This window comes from Protobothrops mucrosquamatus, unplaced genomic scaffold, assembly GCF_001527695.2.
Source record: "Protobothrops mucrosquamatus isolate PMUCROS unplaced genomic scaffold, P.Mucros_1.0 scaffold2783, whole genome shotgun sequence".
In the NCBI taxonomy this organism is placed as follows: Eukaryota; Metazoa; Chordata; class Lepidosauria; order Squamata; family Viperidae; genus Protobothrops; species Protobothrops mucrosquamatus.
In genome coordinates this window covers 34,008-50,402 of record NW_015388820.1, presented here as the reverse complement: position 1 = coordinate 50,402, position 16,395 = coordinate 34,008, and the positions used below count along the sequence as shown (strand labels likewise).

Here is a 16,395-nt window from a genome sequence, read left to right as displayed (position 1 = left end):
GGTTGGATTAGAAGATCTTCAAGGTCTCTTCTAACTCTGATACAAGTAGTCCTCAACATATGACCATATTTGAGCCCAAAATTTAGGTTGTTAAGTGAGAAATTTGTTAAATGAGTTTTTGCCCCATTTTATGACTTTTCTTGCCATATTTGTTAAGTGAAGCATTGCAGTTGTGAAATTAGCAACACTGTTGTTAAGTGAATCTGGCTTTTGCTGTCAGAAAGTCGCAAAAGATGATCACATGACTCTGGGACCCCGCAACCGTCATAAATATGAGTCAGTTGCCAAGCGTCTGAATTTTGATCACACAACCATGAGGATGCTACAACGGTTGTGTGAAAAGTGGTCATAACTTTCTCAAATATTGATTGCTGCCTTGGAAAACTGATTTCAAAAATAACTGGGCTTTTAAAGATAATGCTCAGGAATTCTGGGAGTTGAAGTCCACAAGTCTTAAAAAAGGCCATAGTTCCCCACCCCTGCTGGCTCGGGAATTCTGGGAGTTGAAGTCTGCAAGTCATAAACGGTCCGAAGTTGCTCACCCCTGACATAGATGAACAATATATCCAGAGTGCAGGGACATTGTTTGTTCTGGAGGTGATATTTTGCTTTCTATGACTTTATCACCCAGGTTTTTTCAGACAACCTGTGCTGTTGCGAGTAGCAAGATGGAGGGCCAAGAGGAAAAATCTGGATCTCCCGAAACGGGAGGTGAGGAAGAATTGCAAAAATCCTCAAAGTTTACTAATGAACTCCAAGACCTGAAGAAGCAGCTGTCGCGGATCAAAGTCCACGTTCCTAAAGCTGTAGGGTAAGCACTACCTAACTTGGGCGCATGAAAGTGAGTTACTGTATTGACCCCTTTTCTGGGTTCTCACAATAGGTTGTGCCATAAGCCTCCTAAACGGCCTGAAATTTAGCAAGGTGAAATTGATTAGCCCATTGTGAAAATCCACACCGACATTTATTAGCACAGTATGAAAATCTGGGTTGGCATTTGTTAACCCATTGTTAAAATCGACACTGGAAATTATTAGCATGTTGTGAAAATCCACGTTGTAGCATGGTGGGAAAATCCACAATGAAATTTATTAGCACGTTGTGAAAATCTACACTGAAATGTATTGGCATGTTTTGAAAATCCACCTTGTAGCATATTCTAACCCTTCCAAGGCCACATCAAAGTAGACATCAATTTCAGTTATACTTGTGGCCCGTAGACAAAGGATGCACCTCTCCAAATTTGGGGGGGGCATGCAAAACAATGCCATTCTTCTAGAAATTAGGAATTCATATTTGCATATAGATTCAGCGCCCTTGCTCATGTGCACTGAGTCTTGGCAGAAATATGGCCTGGCAACATCTTTTTCAGCCTGGGAATTGTGCTAATTAGTTTTTCCCTTTCTTCTGACATCATCCCTGGCAGCGTCAAGGTGTGTGAAATCTCTGAAGGGTTATCACCCTCTACTCTGAGAGTCAGGGCCACACGGGAACAGAAGCAACTGAGGCAGGAGAGCGATGGGCCAAGAGGAAGCTTATCATGCCAGTTTATGTTCTGCTGACTCAAGGACGGGTGAAGGTTGTTGTAACATGATAGCAGGAAAAAGCTGAAGTCCTCTGTTCTTCTTATGCTGCAGGAACTTTTTAAAAAACTCTCTTAAACTTCAGTGGAATTGCAGCACGATGGAATAGCACATTAGCACATTAGCACCTTGAACTTGGTCAGAAAGTGTTCTGTTTCTAGCTTAGAGCAAAACTAACCACACCCCGCTTTTAGTCTCCTATTGTAAAGTCATTCCCTGAAATCTCAGCAAATTTCTAGGTGCAAACAGTCCTCGATTTACAACCATTTGTTTAGTGACTGTTCAAAGTTACAATGGCCAATAAAGAATTCCTATTCTGTTCTGTTCTGTTCTTCCATTCCATATTCTATCCATAAATATGAGACAGTTGCCACGCATCCAAATTTTGATCACGTGACCAGGGGGATGCTGTTGTAACTTTGAACGGTCACTAAACGAACTGTTGTAAGTCAAGGACTACCAGCCTTTCCTTTTTTGTCTTTCCTGCATGTAGTGAATTTGATTGGAGCAAGATTGACACAGCCCACTTGCCGGAGTCCTACAAAACCAACACCCCCAAGGAGCAGTTGCTTCTACAGGTGGCTGATAATTTTCATCGGCAATACGCACACCTTTGCCCGGACCGTGTGCCCCTCTTCCTTCACCCAATCAACGAATGTGGCATGGAAGTAAGTCGGGCAAAGAGCTCTAGAAGGAAACTTCCAAGTTGCCCCAAGAATCTGGAAACTGATGCTTGATGAACAGGCTGAGAATGGACTGCTAGAAATGGTTGTAACAGAATAACAGAATTCCTATACTTCTGCACAAATAGCAGTAGCACGTAGACTTATCTATCACTTCATAGTGTTTTACAACCTCTCTAAGCAGTTTACAGAGTCAGCCTCTTGCCCCCAACAATCTGGGACGTCATTTTACTGACCTCGGAAGGATGGAAGACTGAATCAACCTTGAGCGAGTCAGGATCGAACTCCTGGCAGTGGGCAGAGTTTGCCTGCAATACTGCATTCTAACCACTGCGCCACCATGTCTCAATGGTTGTCCAATCTCTTCTTTAAAAAACTGCAGTAATGGAATACCCACTAATTTCTGAATTTCTAATCCACTGAATAATTTTTCTCACTCTTAGGGAATTTCTCCTTAGTTCTAGGTTGGGTTTCTCCTTGATTAGTTTCCTTCTGTTGTTTCTTATCCTGCCTTATTGGTCCTGTGGAGAATAAGTCGACCCTCCTCTTCTCTGTGACAGCCCCTCAAATATTGGAAGATTGCTACCATGTCACCCTAGTGTTACGCTTGTGTGAAATCTCAGAGCAATTTCCAAGGAGAACAAATGGCTATTAAACTGGTCAACGATGGCCAATTTTCCATCTTAACCAAAGCACAAGCAGCATCTTCCCTCTCTATCCATAATTTGCCTCTATCGCTCATTAACTTAAACACCAATTAGCAGTTCATCAGATGTATATTTTGGAAGTGTGGGAGACACACCCATTTTGGGGAAAAACATTGTCCAGGACCCCCAATTCAGCTATTTTCAAAGCTGTTGCTTCCTTATCTCTCTTTGTGTGATGCCATTTTTTTTTTAAAAAAAACAAGCTGGTTGATCAGCTTTTAACAAAATAGAGGAGAACAAACTTCCACCCAGCTTGTTAAAAATGCAGAAGATTTTTATGAAGCTAATCCAAAAACTCAATTTCCAGGAATTTTCTAAAGTGGTTTTCCCAGGAAATTGCAGGTTATAACAAACACCACAATCCTTCACTTGTCCTCCACATCCTAATTTTTAAAGTTTTCTTCGATGTTGTTGTTTTTTTTTAAGTGGAATGTTGTTGAATTTGTGAAAGGACAACTTTTATATTTGCTTATCTGTCCGCAAAGCGGGTGACCTCCCAGCTGCAAAATTATAATGGTGTAAAAGCTGCCCATAAACATCCTCTCTGGCATTATCTGATCAGGATAAGCAGACAATCTGTAAATTTCTTCCTGGGATGGATTTCTGCATGTCATTTTGCAAAACCTGCTCCTCTTTTTGTGTGGAGTGAGCAAAGAGCAAACAGCAGCTGGCAAACCTGTTTTTTTTAAAAAAATATAACTTTTACATGTCGTGTTTTTAAATAAGCTCACTTATTTTGCAGAGTATCTAGAATGTTATACTGGCCTACAAAAACAGATTTACCCTGAACTTGCTTATCTAGAAACTCGCTGAAAATTAAAACGTTGAAGCAGAATTTTAAAAATCATCTAAAAAAAATGACAAAGTGTGTGATCATATTGTGAGACGATCAGGGTTAATGCAATCCATTTTAAAAAAGCAAAGATCGCAAAAAATAAAATAAAAAAATACCAATTTTACCAAATCCTTTTTCCAGAGCTGGGCTGGTATTTTGGAAGCACTTATTGTTTTTAGCCATGACGAGACATAGGCTTTTGTATCATATCCGAGAATGTTTTGCTTATATGTTTTGATGCATAATATGGAAAGGCTAGAGCTTTTACAAGATTTTTTTTAAAATGTTCTTTATCACACCTTTATTATTTTTATAAATAACTCAAGGTGGCAAGCACACACAATACTCCTTCTTTGTCCTATTTTCCCCATAACAATAACCCTGTAAGGTGGGCTGGTCTGAGGGAGAAGGACTGGCTCAAAGTCACCCATCTGGATTTTGTGCCTAAGGTGGGACTAGAACTCACAATCTGGTGATTGCTTCATAGTCACCCAGCTGGCTTTCATGCCTAAGAAAGGACTAGAACTCACCATCTCCTGGTGACCGGCCCAAAGTTCCCCCGCCAGCTTTCACGGACTAGAACTCACCGTCTCCTGGTGATTGGCTCAAATTCCCCAAGCTGGTGTTTGCGCCTAAGGCAGGTCTAGAACTGACAATTTCCTGATTTCCAGCCTTTGTGCCTTCACCTCTAGACCAAACTGGCTTTCTGAGTTCAAATCTCAACTCCGCTGAGATGGGATTATATTTCTGATGAGCTTAGAGTCCTGATTTATGTTGGCTTTGTTTGTGAAAGTAAGCCAATGGCTCTTTTGTTGCAGAAATTTGTAAGCACAACTGTCCGGCCAACTCTGCTCCCCTACTCAGAGTTGTACAACTGGGATAGTGCGGCCCGTTTTGTTTCTGACTATCTCACCATGGAGCCTCTTCTGTCTCCGCTAGCACCGGTAAGAAATAGGACCTGCATGGGTGACCTGAAAGTCCCATGGGGGAGCTGACGCAAAGAAGAACTCAAAGCCATGTAGATGTGGTGATAAAGATGGCTTAAGGTAGACCTCCTCATCGGTGTTTCCTAACACCCTCATCCAAGGCCATTCACACATACTATCACAATTACAGTGCCAATGTGTGCGTCATTGGAAGATCTGAAAGACCAGGTTAAGGACATTGTCTTGGAGAAGGTCCATCTATGTGGTCACTACAAGTCGACACTGAATTCATGGCATATAATCAGTCAGGCATATTCATTATATTCATTAACTGGTATATTTTGTACCCTTGTGTCTTTAATTTTTGTGGTCTATCTAATGAACGTAACGTTGTATATTCATTGAACTAAATAAACTATGAGTAAAAACAGTGTATCAAAATTTTTATTGAAGCACACAGGTATAAAACATTCACAGCGAAATCCATAGTAATCAATAATAAAAATAAGCAGTGCAGAGAACTAAAGTTGCAGTAAAAAGATTGAAAACCACAGCAGGTTAAAGCATGTCTGTCTTCTCTCTCCAGCCCAGCTATTTATGTTCACCAACAACCATCTTGAGGTACCAGCGAGGAAACTGCTTTGATTTCAGTGTCCTTTTATGCTCTCTGCTGATTGGGGCGGGCTATGATGCCTACTGCGTGAATGGCTATGCCACCAAGGACATCTGCATGATGGATGAGTCCAAGGAAGTGTGCCCACTCTTACAGAAGCCGGAAGAGGTGAGAACCTGACATGGGTGGGATCCAGAACCAGTTTGGCCTACAGGTTAATGTGCCAAGCTAGAAACCAGGAGATGGTAAGTTCTAGTCCTGCCTTAGGCACGAATGCAGACTGGGTATCTTTGGGCCAATCACCTGGAGTAGAATATGTCACGTCCTTTTTGTACAATTAAAAGCATTTGGGCTTCACCTGGGTCTCCTGACCATAGGCAGACATTTAGCAATGAACAACTTCCAAAGATTGGATTAAAAAAGAGGGATTGTTTTTGGCCCCAGGTCCAAGTCGAAGCTAAAAAGGAGAAGACTAAGAAATACGCCATCAAGCCCCCGCGTGACTTGCGGAGCAAGTATGAGTTACGCCAGGAAGAGAAGCAACAGACCAAAGAACAGGCTGCAGAAGAGAAGAAGCAGAAGGAGGAAGAAGAGAAGAAGGCCGTACGTAGTTTAGGAGAGACTTGTGGGCTGGGGTGGCTGACTTGAGTGTTGTGGGAAGGCATCAAGAGGTCAAGAGACAGGTGACAGCTCAACCCTGGAGGAATCTGGTTAGAAGCGTAGCAGATCGTTCACAGACACCACCTGGGGACAAATTCCTTGTGTGCCAATCACACTTGGCCAATAAAGAATTTCTATTCTGTTCTGTTCTGTTCTGTTCTGTTCTGTTCTAATCTACTCTACTCTACTCTACTCTACTCTATATTATTATTCTATTCTATTCTATTCTATTCTATTCTATTCTATTCTATTCTATTCTATTCTATTCTATTCTATACTCTACTCTACTCTACTCTACTCTACTCTACTCTATTCTATTCTATATTATTATTCTATTCTATATTATTATTCTATTCTATTCTATTCTCTACTCTACTCTACTCTACTCTACTCTACTCTACTCTATTCTATTCTATTCTATTCTATTCTATTTCTATTCTATTCTATGGAAATTCTGGTCGCAAAACTGTGGTCATAAGTCAAGGACTACCTGTGTTTGCAGATCATGGAAAGACCTTTGGCAAAGAACAAGCATTCAGTACCTGGAACCTGCTAAGAGACCTGCTCCCTCCCCCCACCCCCCATCTCTCTCTGCTGCAGCTGGAGGAGAAGCCGAAGCCCGACCGTCTGCAGGGTCTCCGGGTCCACGCCTGGGTGCTCGTTCTCTCCGGCAAGCGGGAAGTGCCCGAAAGTTTTTTTATTGACCCTTTCACTGGAAAAAGCTACGGCCCTGCTGATGATCACTTCCTGGGTATCGAGTGTCTGTGGAACCATCGGAATTATTGGATCAACATGCAGGATTGCTGGAATGGCTGCAAGGTAAGAGTCTGGCTGGGCCTTCCTACTCGGAGGAATCTCAAGCTTCTTTTTAGTTTCAACCCATAGAACCTAGAACACAGAATCATAAGGCTGGAAGGGATCTTGGAGGTCTTCTAGTCCGACTCCCTGTTCAAAGCAGGAGACTCTCAGAAGAATAATTCGGGGTTCTAACTTGAGCCGGAATTGTGCAAGAATAAATAAAAATGACATGCAGACAGCTGTGAGGACAGGAGAAATATTTATTCCCCAAACCAAAGAGATTTGCTTTGGGGGCAGCTGCAGAAAAAATGGGTACAGCAACATTGTTCTATAAGGGAGCTGGTCCTGGTTGTAGAAGTGTCTGCGTGCTGATTGTAGGATGACCCTTGAGAGGGGTGGGCAAATGTACATGCGGACCCCAGAGAAGGGGTTGATTAAATCAAGTGATGTGGGTTGAGTCTCTTCGTTTGAACGGTCAGCGTTATAATTATGTTTACATTGTGTTAATTGAGTTTTGTGTGTTGGCGTGTGTGTGTGTTTGCAATTTGAAATATAATTAATTCTGATGTTTGTGTAGTTTTAAAGGATTTTGGAGGCTGTAAATTAGTAATTTTGTAAAGAACTGTGTCAGTTGACGTACGTAAGATTCCCTCTGAGCAGAACCGTTTCTTGCAGAGAATTCACTTGGATCTGTTGATTTTCTAGGATCTTCAGTTTGATCTCGGGGACCCTGTGCGGTGGGAATTCATGCTTCCCAGCACCGACAAACCTTTCTTGTCCCTGCCAGAAATGGAGGAGGAGGAGGATCTGGGTGAGGATGATGTGGAAGATTTGGTAAGGGATGACCACATGCGCCCCCCCAATATTAACTGTTTGGCTGCTGAGTTTGTGCAATCCAGTGACCCAGATCACTTACAAAACTAATTGCTGTCTGCACACATCATACTAAGTTTATTCAGTCAACTAAGCAACTTAGCCTAAGCCTAACCTTGATCAGTTTTTCTTAATAAACTTTATAAAGTTGTTTATATAATATCAAAGAATAGAATAGGGATAATAGAATAAAATAGAATAGAATAGAATAGAATAGAATAGAAGAGAAGAGAAGAGAAGAGAAGAGAAGAGAAGAGAAGAGAAGAGAATATGGGATGGAACGGGACGGGACAGGATGGGACGGAATGGAACGGAACGGAACAGAACAGAACAGACTGTCAAATGCAGAGCAGGAGTTAGATAACATGGACCTTGGTAGATGAGCATTCTCACAGCTTTATTTATTGCATCCTGGTAGATGAAGGAAGAAGAATCGAAGAGTTTTGACATGCCTGCATCTTGGGTGGAACAGATCCATGTATCTCCCAAAGGTATCCTTGGGGGGGGGGTTTTCCCAATCTTGATGTGTCTCCAGTAGGCAAGCTTGGTGAGGAAATGATAGCAATATTATCTAACCTCTCAGAAAGGACCAGTTTGTAACAAATAGCCTATTATTGCAGGGCGCACATAACTAGCTCCTCCTCCTCCTCCTCCTCCTCCTCCTCCTCCTCTTTGAGATAGCTTGCCTGAAAATTAAGAAGGAGACTTTAGAAATCTGAGGAGAAGCTGAGAAGAAAGTCATCAAGTTGAGCTCAGCTATCAGATTCCACTCATGGTTTCAGGAAGGGAAGGCTCAGGGTGAGGGTTAGGGTAGTTTAGGATTTTGGAGGCAAAGGAGGGATTGGGTTAAAAGAGAGTTGAGCGTAGTTATAGTAAGGTAGAAAAGTTCAACGTGAAGTCCATGCATGCAATCAACCTAGCAAGTAGCTACCCAGCCCCATCAGTCCATCAATTATTTCGGGTCAATCAGGCACCCAAAGTGCAGCTCAGTCTGCAGGTAGCTAACAGATCAGCAAAATCTGCAGTTAACTATCGGTTAACCATCAGGCTGTTGATAGTCAGGAAAGAAAGAAATTGTAATTCCATCAATATTTGGAGAATTTCATTTTCTTATTCTCACCACGTATAAAGTCTTCTCTGCTCTTCTCTCTAGAATTTGAGGCTCGTTGTCCACAAGGCAAGAAACTGATTCAGTATAAGAATGCCAAGTTGGAGAAATGGGCACCATACCTTAACGCCAATGGCTTAGTCACCCGACTCACGCTGTATGAAGATCCAGACTGTAAGTAGATTTAAAATTGAAGATCCCAGAGAGAATAGAATAGAATAACAGAGTTGGAAGGGATCTTGTAGGTCATCTAGTCCAACCCCCCCCACCCAAGCAGGAGACTCTACACCATTTCTGACAGATGGCAGTCCAGTCTCTTCTTGAAAGCTTCCCGTGATGAAGCTCCCACAATTTCTGAAGGCAACTTCTGTTCCTTCAGAAATTGGAGGAACTTTATACATTCTTTCTTTCTTTCATTCATTCATTTCTGGGTGGCCTCAACCCTCTTGGGCCTACCACCAGCTGTTCTTCTTCTCTTTCCTCCTTCAGGTACCAAGGTGCTTGAAGTGAAAGAGTGGTTCAAGTACCGTGAAGACAAGTTGGACATTCGAGAATTAAATAAGCAAACCAACATCATAGCAGAGCAATTCTTACCTGGACATGCCCTGGGACTGAAAGGTATCTGGTACAACAAAGGGCCTTGATTCTTGGCAAGAGAACAAAAACTGACTGTCTCTAGATTGGGCAATATTCATTCCATCCATCCATCCATCCATCCATCCATCCATCCATCCATCCATCCATCCATCCATCCAATCTATCTATCTATCTATCTATCTATCTATCTATCTATCTATCTATCTATCTATCTATCTATCTATCTATCTATCTATCTATCTATCTATCTATCTATCTATCTATCCATCCATCCATCCATCCATCCATCCATCCATCCATCCATCCATCCATCCATCCACCTACCTACCTACCTACCTACCTACCTACCTACCTACCTACCTACCTAAGAAGGATGGAGATCCATCTCATCAGCTTTTCTCTACACTCCCTAACTGGAGATTCCATCCTGGACCTCTCTTTGTTTTCCCAGCACATATGTACAAGACCATGGAACCGGAGACCGAGCGCACAATGGAGTTCTACAATGAGACACGGGTGGATGGCCTTCAGAAACGTTCAGAAACTTCCCAAGAGATGGCAGAGTATTTTGAAGGTCGCTTAGATTTCCTCAGTTACCGTCACACTGAGTTTGGCAAAAGAATCAAGAAACCTACCAAGAAAATGGCTACCACCGAAAGCAATGCCCGACCAATTTTGGTAAGAACAGCCACCATTGGCAGTATTCGGTTGATGTCCCGTAGTCCTCCAGAGACAAAACTTAGAAGGTAGGAAACCCCCAGAAGAAAGCTTTTGGGAAGGGGTCTTTTGAGGAGGGGTATTATTGTCATAAATTTCCAGTTCCATCTAAATGGATTGCTGTGGATATGCAAGTTTCTTCTGAGCAGATTTAATCCACAATAGAGGCGGGTTAATCTGAATAGGAGCATCTTACCAGCTTCAGTTGAAGATCTACCCAAACTCTAAGCTGACTCTCTTTAGACAGTCGCTTGTCTGAAATAGTATAGGTTCTTCTGCTTGAGCAGGGGGCTGGACTAGAAGACCACCAAGGTCCCTTCCAGTTCTATTCTGTTCTGTTCCATTCCCCTCAAATACTGGAATACTTCTATTATGTTCTCCCCCCCAGTCCTCCTTTTCTCTAGACTAGCCATTCCCAAATCCTGCCACTGTTCTTCATATGTTTTAGTCTCCAGACCTTTGATCATCTGAGTTGCTCTTCTTTGCACTTTTCTCAAAGTCTCAACATCTTTTTTGTAATCTGGTGACCAAAACTGGATGCAGCATTCCAGGTGTAGCCTTATGCAGGCTTTATAAAGCCGTACTAATACTTCATGCGATTTTAATTGCTAGCTAGTATTTGTGCCCAAATACCAGCATAGCTATCTACCTCTCTATGGCCCATCCCAACCAACTCATTGCAAAATATTGGCAGTCAGGAGTTCGATACTACTCTGTCCTCTCCTGCTTGTATACTTTCTAGAAAATCACCGAGAGATTCCACAGGAACCCAAGCAAGCTGGCTGATGAAGATGTGGCCGAACGCATTTTTTGGATCTCAGAGGATAAGATCCTTTTGACCTATCATTGCAACGAGAATTACATCACCCCTTCCAGGAGGGAGTTTAATAAGCGTTCCGATGTGGACAGCAAGGGAAATAAGGTTATCATGAGCCGGGATATGTGCATCAGTTATCAGGTAAATGAAGGATACGGTACCTGCAGGTCACGGTGGATCCAACCCATGGCCTTAAATGGGACTTAAATGAACGGTTGCAAGACATAAATAGACTTTCTGGTTGAGTATCCGTCACTTAGAACCAGGGAGCTGAATTCTCTTTGGCAAATAATGTGGGTTGATGGGATTCCTGATGGGTCAGTTAAGAGCTCCCTCAGGCCTCTGTTGGAGACTGACTAAACCTATGAGTAGTCCTTGTGTCAACGCTGCAAATCCAGCGTTGCCCGGCTAGCTCAGTCGGTAGAGCATGGGACTCTTGTCACACAATTAACTGAGCCCTTATGCCGGATGAAAAGCAGATGATAAACCTTGAGATGATCCAATTAATGTAAGGAAAGTTCTCCAAAACTTCGCTGTGAACTGCACCCCCCTGTCCGAAATTATCCGCTTAGGGGCGCCATGCAGCCGGTAGACATGTTTCAGGAACAAATACGCCACTTACAACAGTTGGTTTACTGACCTTTCAAAGTTACAACATCACCGACAATGTGACTTATGACCGTTTTTCACACTTACGACCCTCATAGTATCCCCGTGGATACTGTTTGAAAATTTGGATGCTTGGCCACTGACTCGCATTTATGACGGTTGCCGTGTCTCAGGATCACATGAGAGCAAATGGAGCAAAACTCACTGAACAACTCAACTGTGGTTGTAAGTCGAGGACTACCTGTATACACTTCATGATCAGATGGACTATAAACGTGGGGGTCATTTCTGGAAATATTTTTTAAAACACACACAGAAAGGAGACAACCATCCTACGATCTCAGGAGCACTGAGTGGGTTGTTCTCCCCCATCGCTCGGTTCCTTTGAATCTCCTTTGAATCTCAGTTCAGTTCAGGATTCATAAATCTGCTCTTGGGCTCCTTTGTTCTCAGGCGGGGCCTGTGGAGAAAGAAAAGAAATTGTTCCATCTCTATGAAATGCTGATGCAGCTAATGGAAGATGAGAAGCGTTCCCGGCATCAAGTGTGGGAATCTGAGATAGAGGTACTGGGGAGGGGGAGATATTTTTATTTATTGGCGGTGGTGGGTGGGGGGGTCTATGAGGTCCTGCCCTCTGGTTGAATGCACCCTGACCCATTTTCCTGGCTACCCTGTGCTTGCACACGTACACAGAGAAGTAATTGCTCGTTGCTTCATCGTGGACACTCCATCACTGGAGGTTTTTAAGAAGAGACCCACTAGACCAGGGGTAGGCAACCTCGGCTCTTTTATGACTGGTGGACTTCAACTCCCAGAATTCCTGAGCCAGCATGGGGGAACTATGGCCCCTTCATGACTCATGGACTTCAACTCCCAGAATTCCTCAGCCAGCATGGGGGAACTATGGCCCCTTCATGACTGGTGGACTTCAACTCCCAGAATTCCTCAGCCAGCATGGGGGAACTATGGCCCCTTCATGTNGACTTCAACGCCCAGAATTCCTGAGCCAGCATGGGGGAACTATGGCCCCTTCATGACTCATGGACTTCAACTCCCAGAATTCCTCAGCCAGCATGGGGGAACTATGGCCCCTTCATGACTGGTGGACTTCAACTCCCAGAATTCCTCAGCCAGCATGGGGGAACTATGGCCCCTTCATGACTGGTGGACTTCAACTCCCAGAATTCCTGAACCAGCATGGCTCAGCTTGGAAACCTCTCCCTTTCCCCTCAACTTGGCTGGCTCAGGAATTCTGGGAGTTGAAGTCCAGAAGTCATAAAAAGAGCCAAGGTTGCCTACCCCTGGACTAGACAGTCAGTTGTCTGAAATAGTATAGGTTCTCCTGCTTGAACAGGGGGCTGGACTAGAAGATCTCCAAGGTCCCTTCCAGTGCTATGCTATTCATTTAGAGCTTCTCTCTTAATTACCCCTTGATGTTAGTTCCTGTTTCCCCAAGAAGGCGTCTATAATCCTGAACTTCTTTTGATCGTTCATTCTTTCAAACCATATGCCTTCCCTATCCCACTCCCCCTTTCACCTCTAATGTGTAATATTTTAGCACAGGGGTCTACAAACTTGGCAATTTTAAGTCCACAAGCTTTAAAGATTGATGCTGGCTGGAGAATTCTGGGATTTGAAGTCCACAAGTCTTACAGTTGCCAAGTTGGCAACTTTCCAAGTTGAACCTCGGAGCTGTTCCCAAAACATAACTCGAACCCAAAACATCGGAAAGGAATGGGATTGGACACAGGTGGACTGTTCAGGGGGAGGGGGCTGAGGAAGAGGGGAAAGCCATCGGCTTTGCGTGGGAATATTCAAATCCAGCTTTGCTTTTGCTGTAACTGCTCGAACTTAGCAAAAGTTGACCTTTCACTTCAATCATGGAGTCGAGGGTCTTTCTTTCCTAAGTCCCTAGTCGGGCCAGCTTGACAAATTGGTTTTGCTGCACCTGCAGCGGTTGAATGCGATGATCCTTGGGGTGCCTTCTATGGTCAGCCTTCTATGATTCTCTCTCTGATATCTCCATGCCATCAAAGGTCCTGGACCTTCTGCGGATTCGAGGAGAGGAAGAGGCTGCTAGCAAGTTGAGCGTCTCCATTTATGACACGGAAAGGAACGAGAAGAGTAAAGAACATCGTGAAACCATAGTAAGCTGGAGGTTCTTTGGGATCGACCTACACAGCATTTATGGGCCGTTTCCTCCTCCTTGGAAATGATCAAAACTAGCAAGGAATCAGGGGTTGAATTATGGGAATTCTTAGCATCTTAATTGTCATCCCAAGGTTCTTGAGAAGGTCAGGAGAACTAGGGCACAAGGGCTGGATGTAGCAAGAAGTCGCCATGATATCCTTCCTTCCTGGTCTGGTCTATCCAGTGGGGCTGTCAGCTCCCCATCAAGCATATTGGTCTGTCCCCTTCCTCTGCAGGAGCGACAACAGCAAGAGGAACGCCAGCGCCAGGTGGAGCAGGAGCTGGACTACCTGGCGCCCTTCCTGATTCAGGTGGGAGGCATTGAGAAGATGTCCAAGTGGCTCGCTTTGCGCCTGAAAGAAGATTGCCTGAATGATTTCAAGCATCGTCTCGTTGACAAGGCCAACCTCATTCAAGCACGATTTGAGAAGGTATCTAGGCAGTCATTGGACCTCTGGCTCTCCATGGCCCAAACCAGGGGTCTTCAAAGTTGGCATAGCTGGCTGAGGAATTCTGGGAGCTGAAGTCCACAAGTCATAAAAGGGCCAAGTTTGCTCAGGTTCCATCAGTCTGTTTCCATTTCTTAGTCTCCTCAACTCTGATTCCAAACAGGGATGTCTGCAGGAGATGGTCAAAAAAAGTCAAAATGGTGGTAGTGACATTGAGACCAAAGTTCTGTCTTTTATTTTAAGTGGAACTTGAATTGCAACTCTACTTTTTTATTTTTTATTTGCCAAACACTGCAGATATTTTGATTCTCTCTCTCTCTCTCTCTCTCTCTCTCTCTCTCTCTCTCTCTCTCTCTCTCTCTNTCCTCTTCCTCCTCTTCACATGATTTTACATCAATAAATTGAATATCAAATTTAAATCCAAAGTATTCCTCTTCCCTTCCTTTAAAGTTTAAGAGACCTCGCTGTCTGAATTCTGAGAGACTTCCTCTTGCTACTAATTAATATTAATTCTAAGAGAACTGCTGTGGTGTCACTGAAGCAGGATAGGGCAAATTCATGAATGTCCAGACAATAATAATAGAAGTCTCCTAGGTATGCAAGCTAAAAAGAACATTGTAGTTTGGTAAGCTCAGCTTGGAGAAAGCAGAGGAAAGAGGAAGGGTTGCAGGAAACTGCCAGCATGACTAGGCAAGTGTGATTGCTAGTGTGGGAAGAAAAATCCAGTCCGGTTCCAAGCCGGGAGAAAGATGCTGGAAATAAAATGGAGGCAGGCTGCATTTTCAAAAGGAGGTCTCTGTTTATTGAATTGCCAGAAACTTCAGTGACGCAGCATGTTTCTGGGGTGGCTGAGTTGGGAGTAGGTGAGTTTTTATACATTCTTTGGGGCTTTGTGATTGAGATGCCTGTTCGTTGTGAAATGTACTTTGACCTGTGCTTGAGTGTGCCCTTTCAGTATTCTAATTATTGTTGCCTGACTCCCATTGTTGCTGGGAGGTCATGCCCTGTCCTTGGAACTGGGTGGGGAGCGTAGATTTTAGGAGTCTTTGTTTTTCACCCATCCCAAGCGTTGACTTGAACAAGAGTCTGACTTCTGATAAGTTTTTGCAGGTTTCCAGTTCAAATGGAGAAGTTAGGGGTATATTTCCAATGGATGGATTTCAGTATTACTCAGCTATGTTTCTAGCTAAATGTGCAGATTAATGACTTACGCAACACACAACCACACACATTATTAATATTGCTTTATCAACCTACTTTTTTTCTCCTGGTAACTGGTTCATGGTCATACAAAAATAAGATAGATGTTTTGAGGATGTTTCAAAATTCTTTGTAGCCTTTATCTCTCTAAATTTACCTTGCAAGGTTCCTCCCAATAATTATCCCCATATTCATTCATTCATTCATTCATTCATTCATTCATCTGTCCATCCATCCATCCATTCATTTTCTATAGCCGCCCATCTAAATCAAGTGACTCTGTGGCTTATATTTCAAAAATATTTCAAAATATTTTTGAAACTATAGAACAATTAAAACAATTAATTAAAACATTAAGACAATAAAAACATCCAGAAAATAAATACAAACAGCAGCTGAGATAATTAATCAATTAACAGTAAAGTCAGAACACAGGGCCATTGACATAGTCCGAGCCCCAGGCTGGGTATATAACAAGATTTTTAGAGCCTTTCAGAGAGTCAGTCTAATCTCTTGGGTGGGGGTATATTCCACAGAGAGGGGGCCACTGCAGAAAAGGCCCTTCTTACAGTCCCTACCAGCTGATTCTCTTTGGCTGATGGGATCTGCAATGTGTCCAATCTGCTCCATCTAATTGGGTGGGTAGAGACTCTTGGAGAAAGACAGTCCCTCCAGATAGCCTGGTCCCAAGCCACGTAGGGCTTTAAGGGTGACAACAACACCTTGAATTGCACCCAGAAACACACTGGCAGCCAGGAGAGATCATGGAGTAAGAGTTTAACCTGTGCCAAGTAGCCAGCACCCTTTATCTTGCATCTTGCCTCAACTGAAGTTTCTGAATGCTCTTCAAGGGCAGCTCCATATAATTGCAGTAATCTAAGTGGGAGGTTACAAGGATATAGTTTAGAAGACGGGGGTTGTCCATCTCTACCGAAACAGGAAAGGGGAGGCAGACTGCAATTCTTCCATTCGTGGATAACAGGGGAAGACTTCTCAAGGCTTTGAAAGGAACCATCTGCTTCATGGCAGG

General features: G+C 43.3%; 1 protein-coding gene across 1 annotated transcript; it reads left to right on the top strand.

Annotated features, from left to right (window-relative positions):
• Positions 1–646: 646 nt before the first annotated feature.
• Positions 647–16,138, top strand: DRC7 (dynein regulatory complex subunit 7). Its single transcript, XM_015825737.1, has 16 exons — positions 647–811; positions 2,077–2,251; positions 4,627–4,752; positions 5,321–5,515; positions 5,792–5,950; positions 6,608–6,826; positions 7,511–7,639; positions 8,097–8,169; positions 8,832–8,960; positions 9,276–9,404; positions 9,835–10,061; positions 10,843–11,058; positions 11,980–12,090; positions 13,563–13,673; positions 13,953–14,205; positions 16,104–16,138. The coding sequence occupies exons 1-16, from the start codon at positions 669–671 to the stop codon at positions 16,136–16,138; spliced, it is 2,430 nt and encodes an 809-aa protein (XP_015681223.1). The 5' UTR covers positions 647–668.
• The last annotated feature ends 257 nt before the right edge of the window (positions 16,139–16,395 follow it).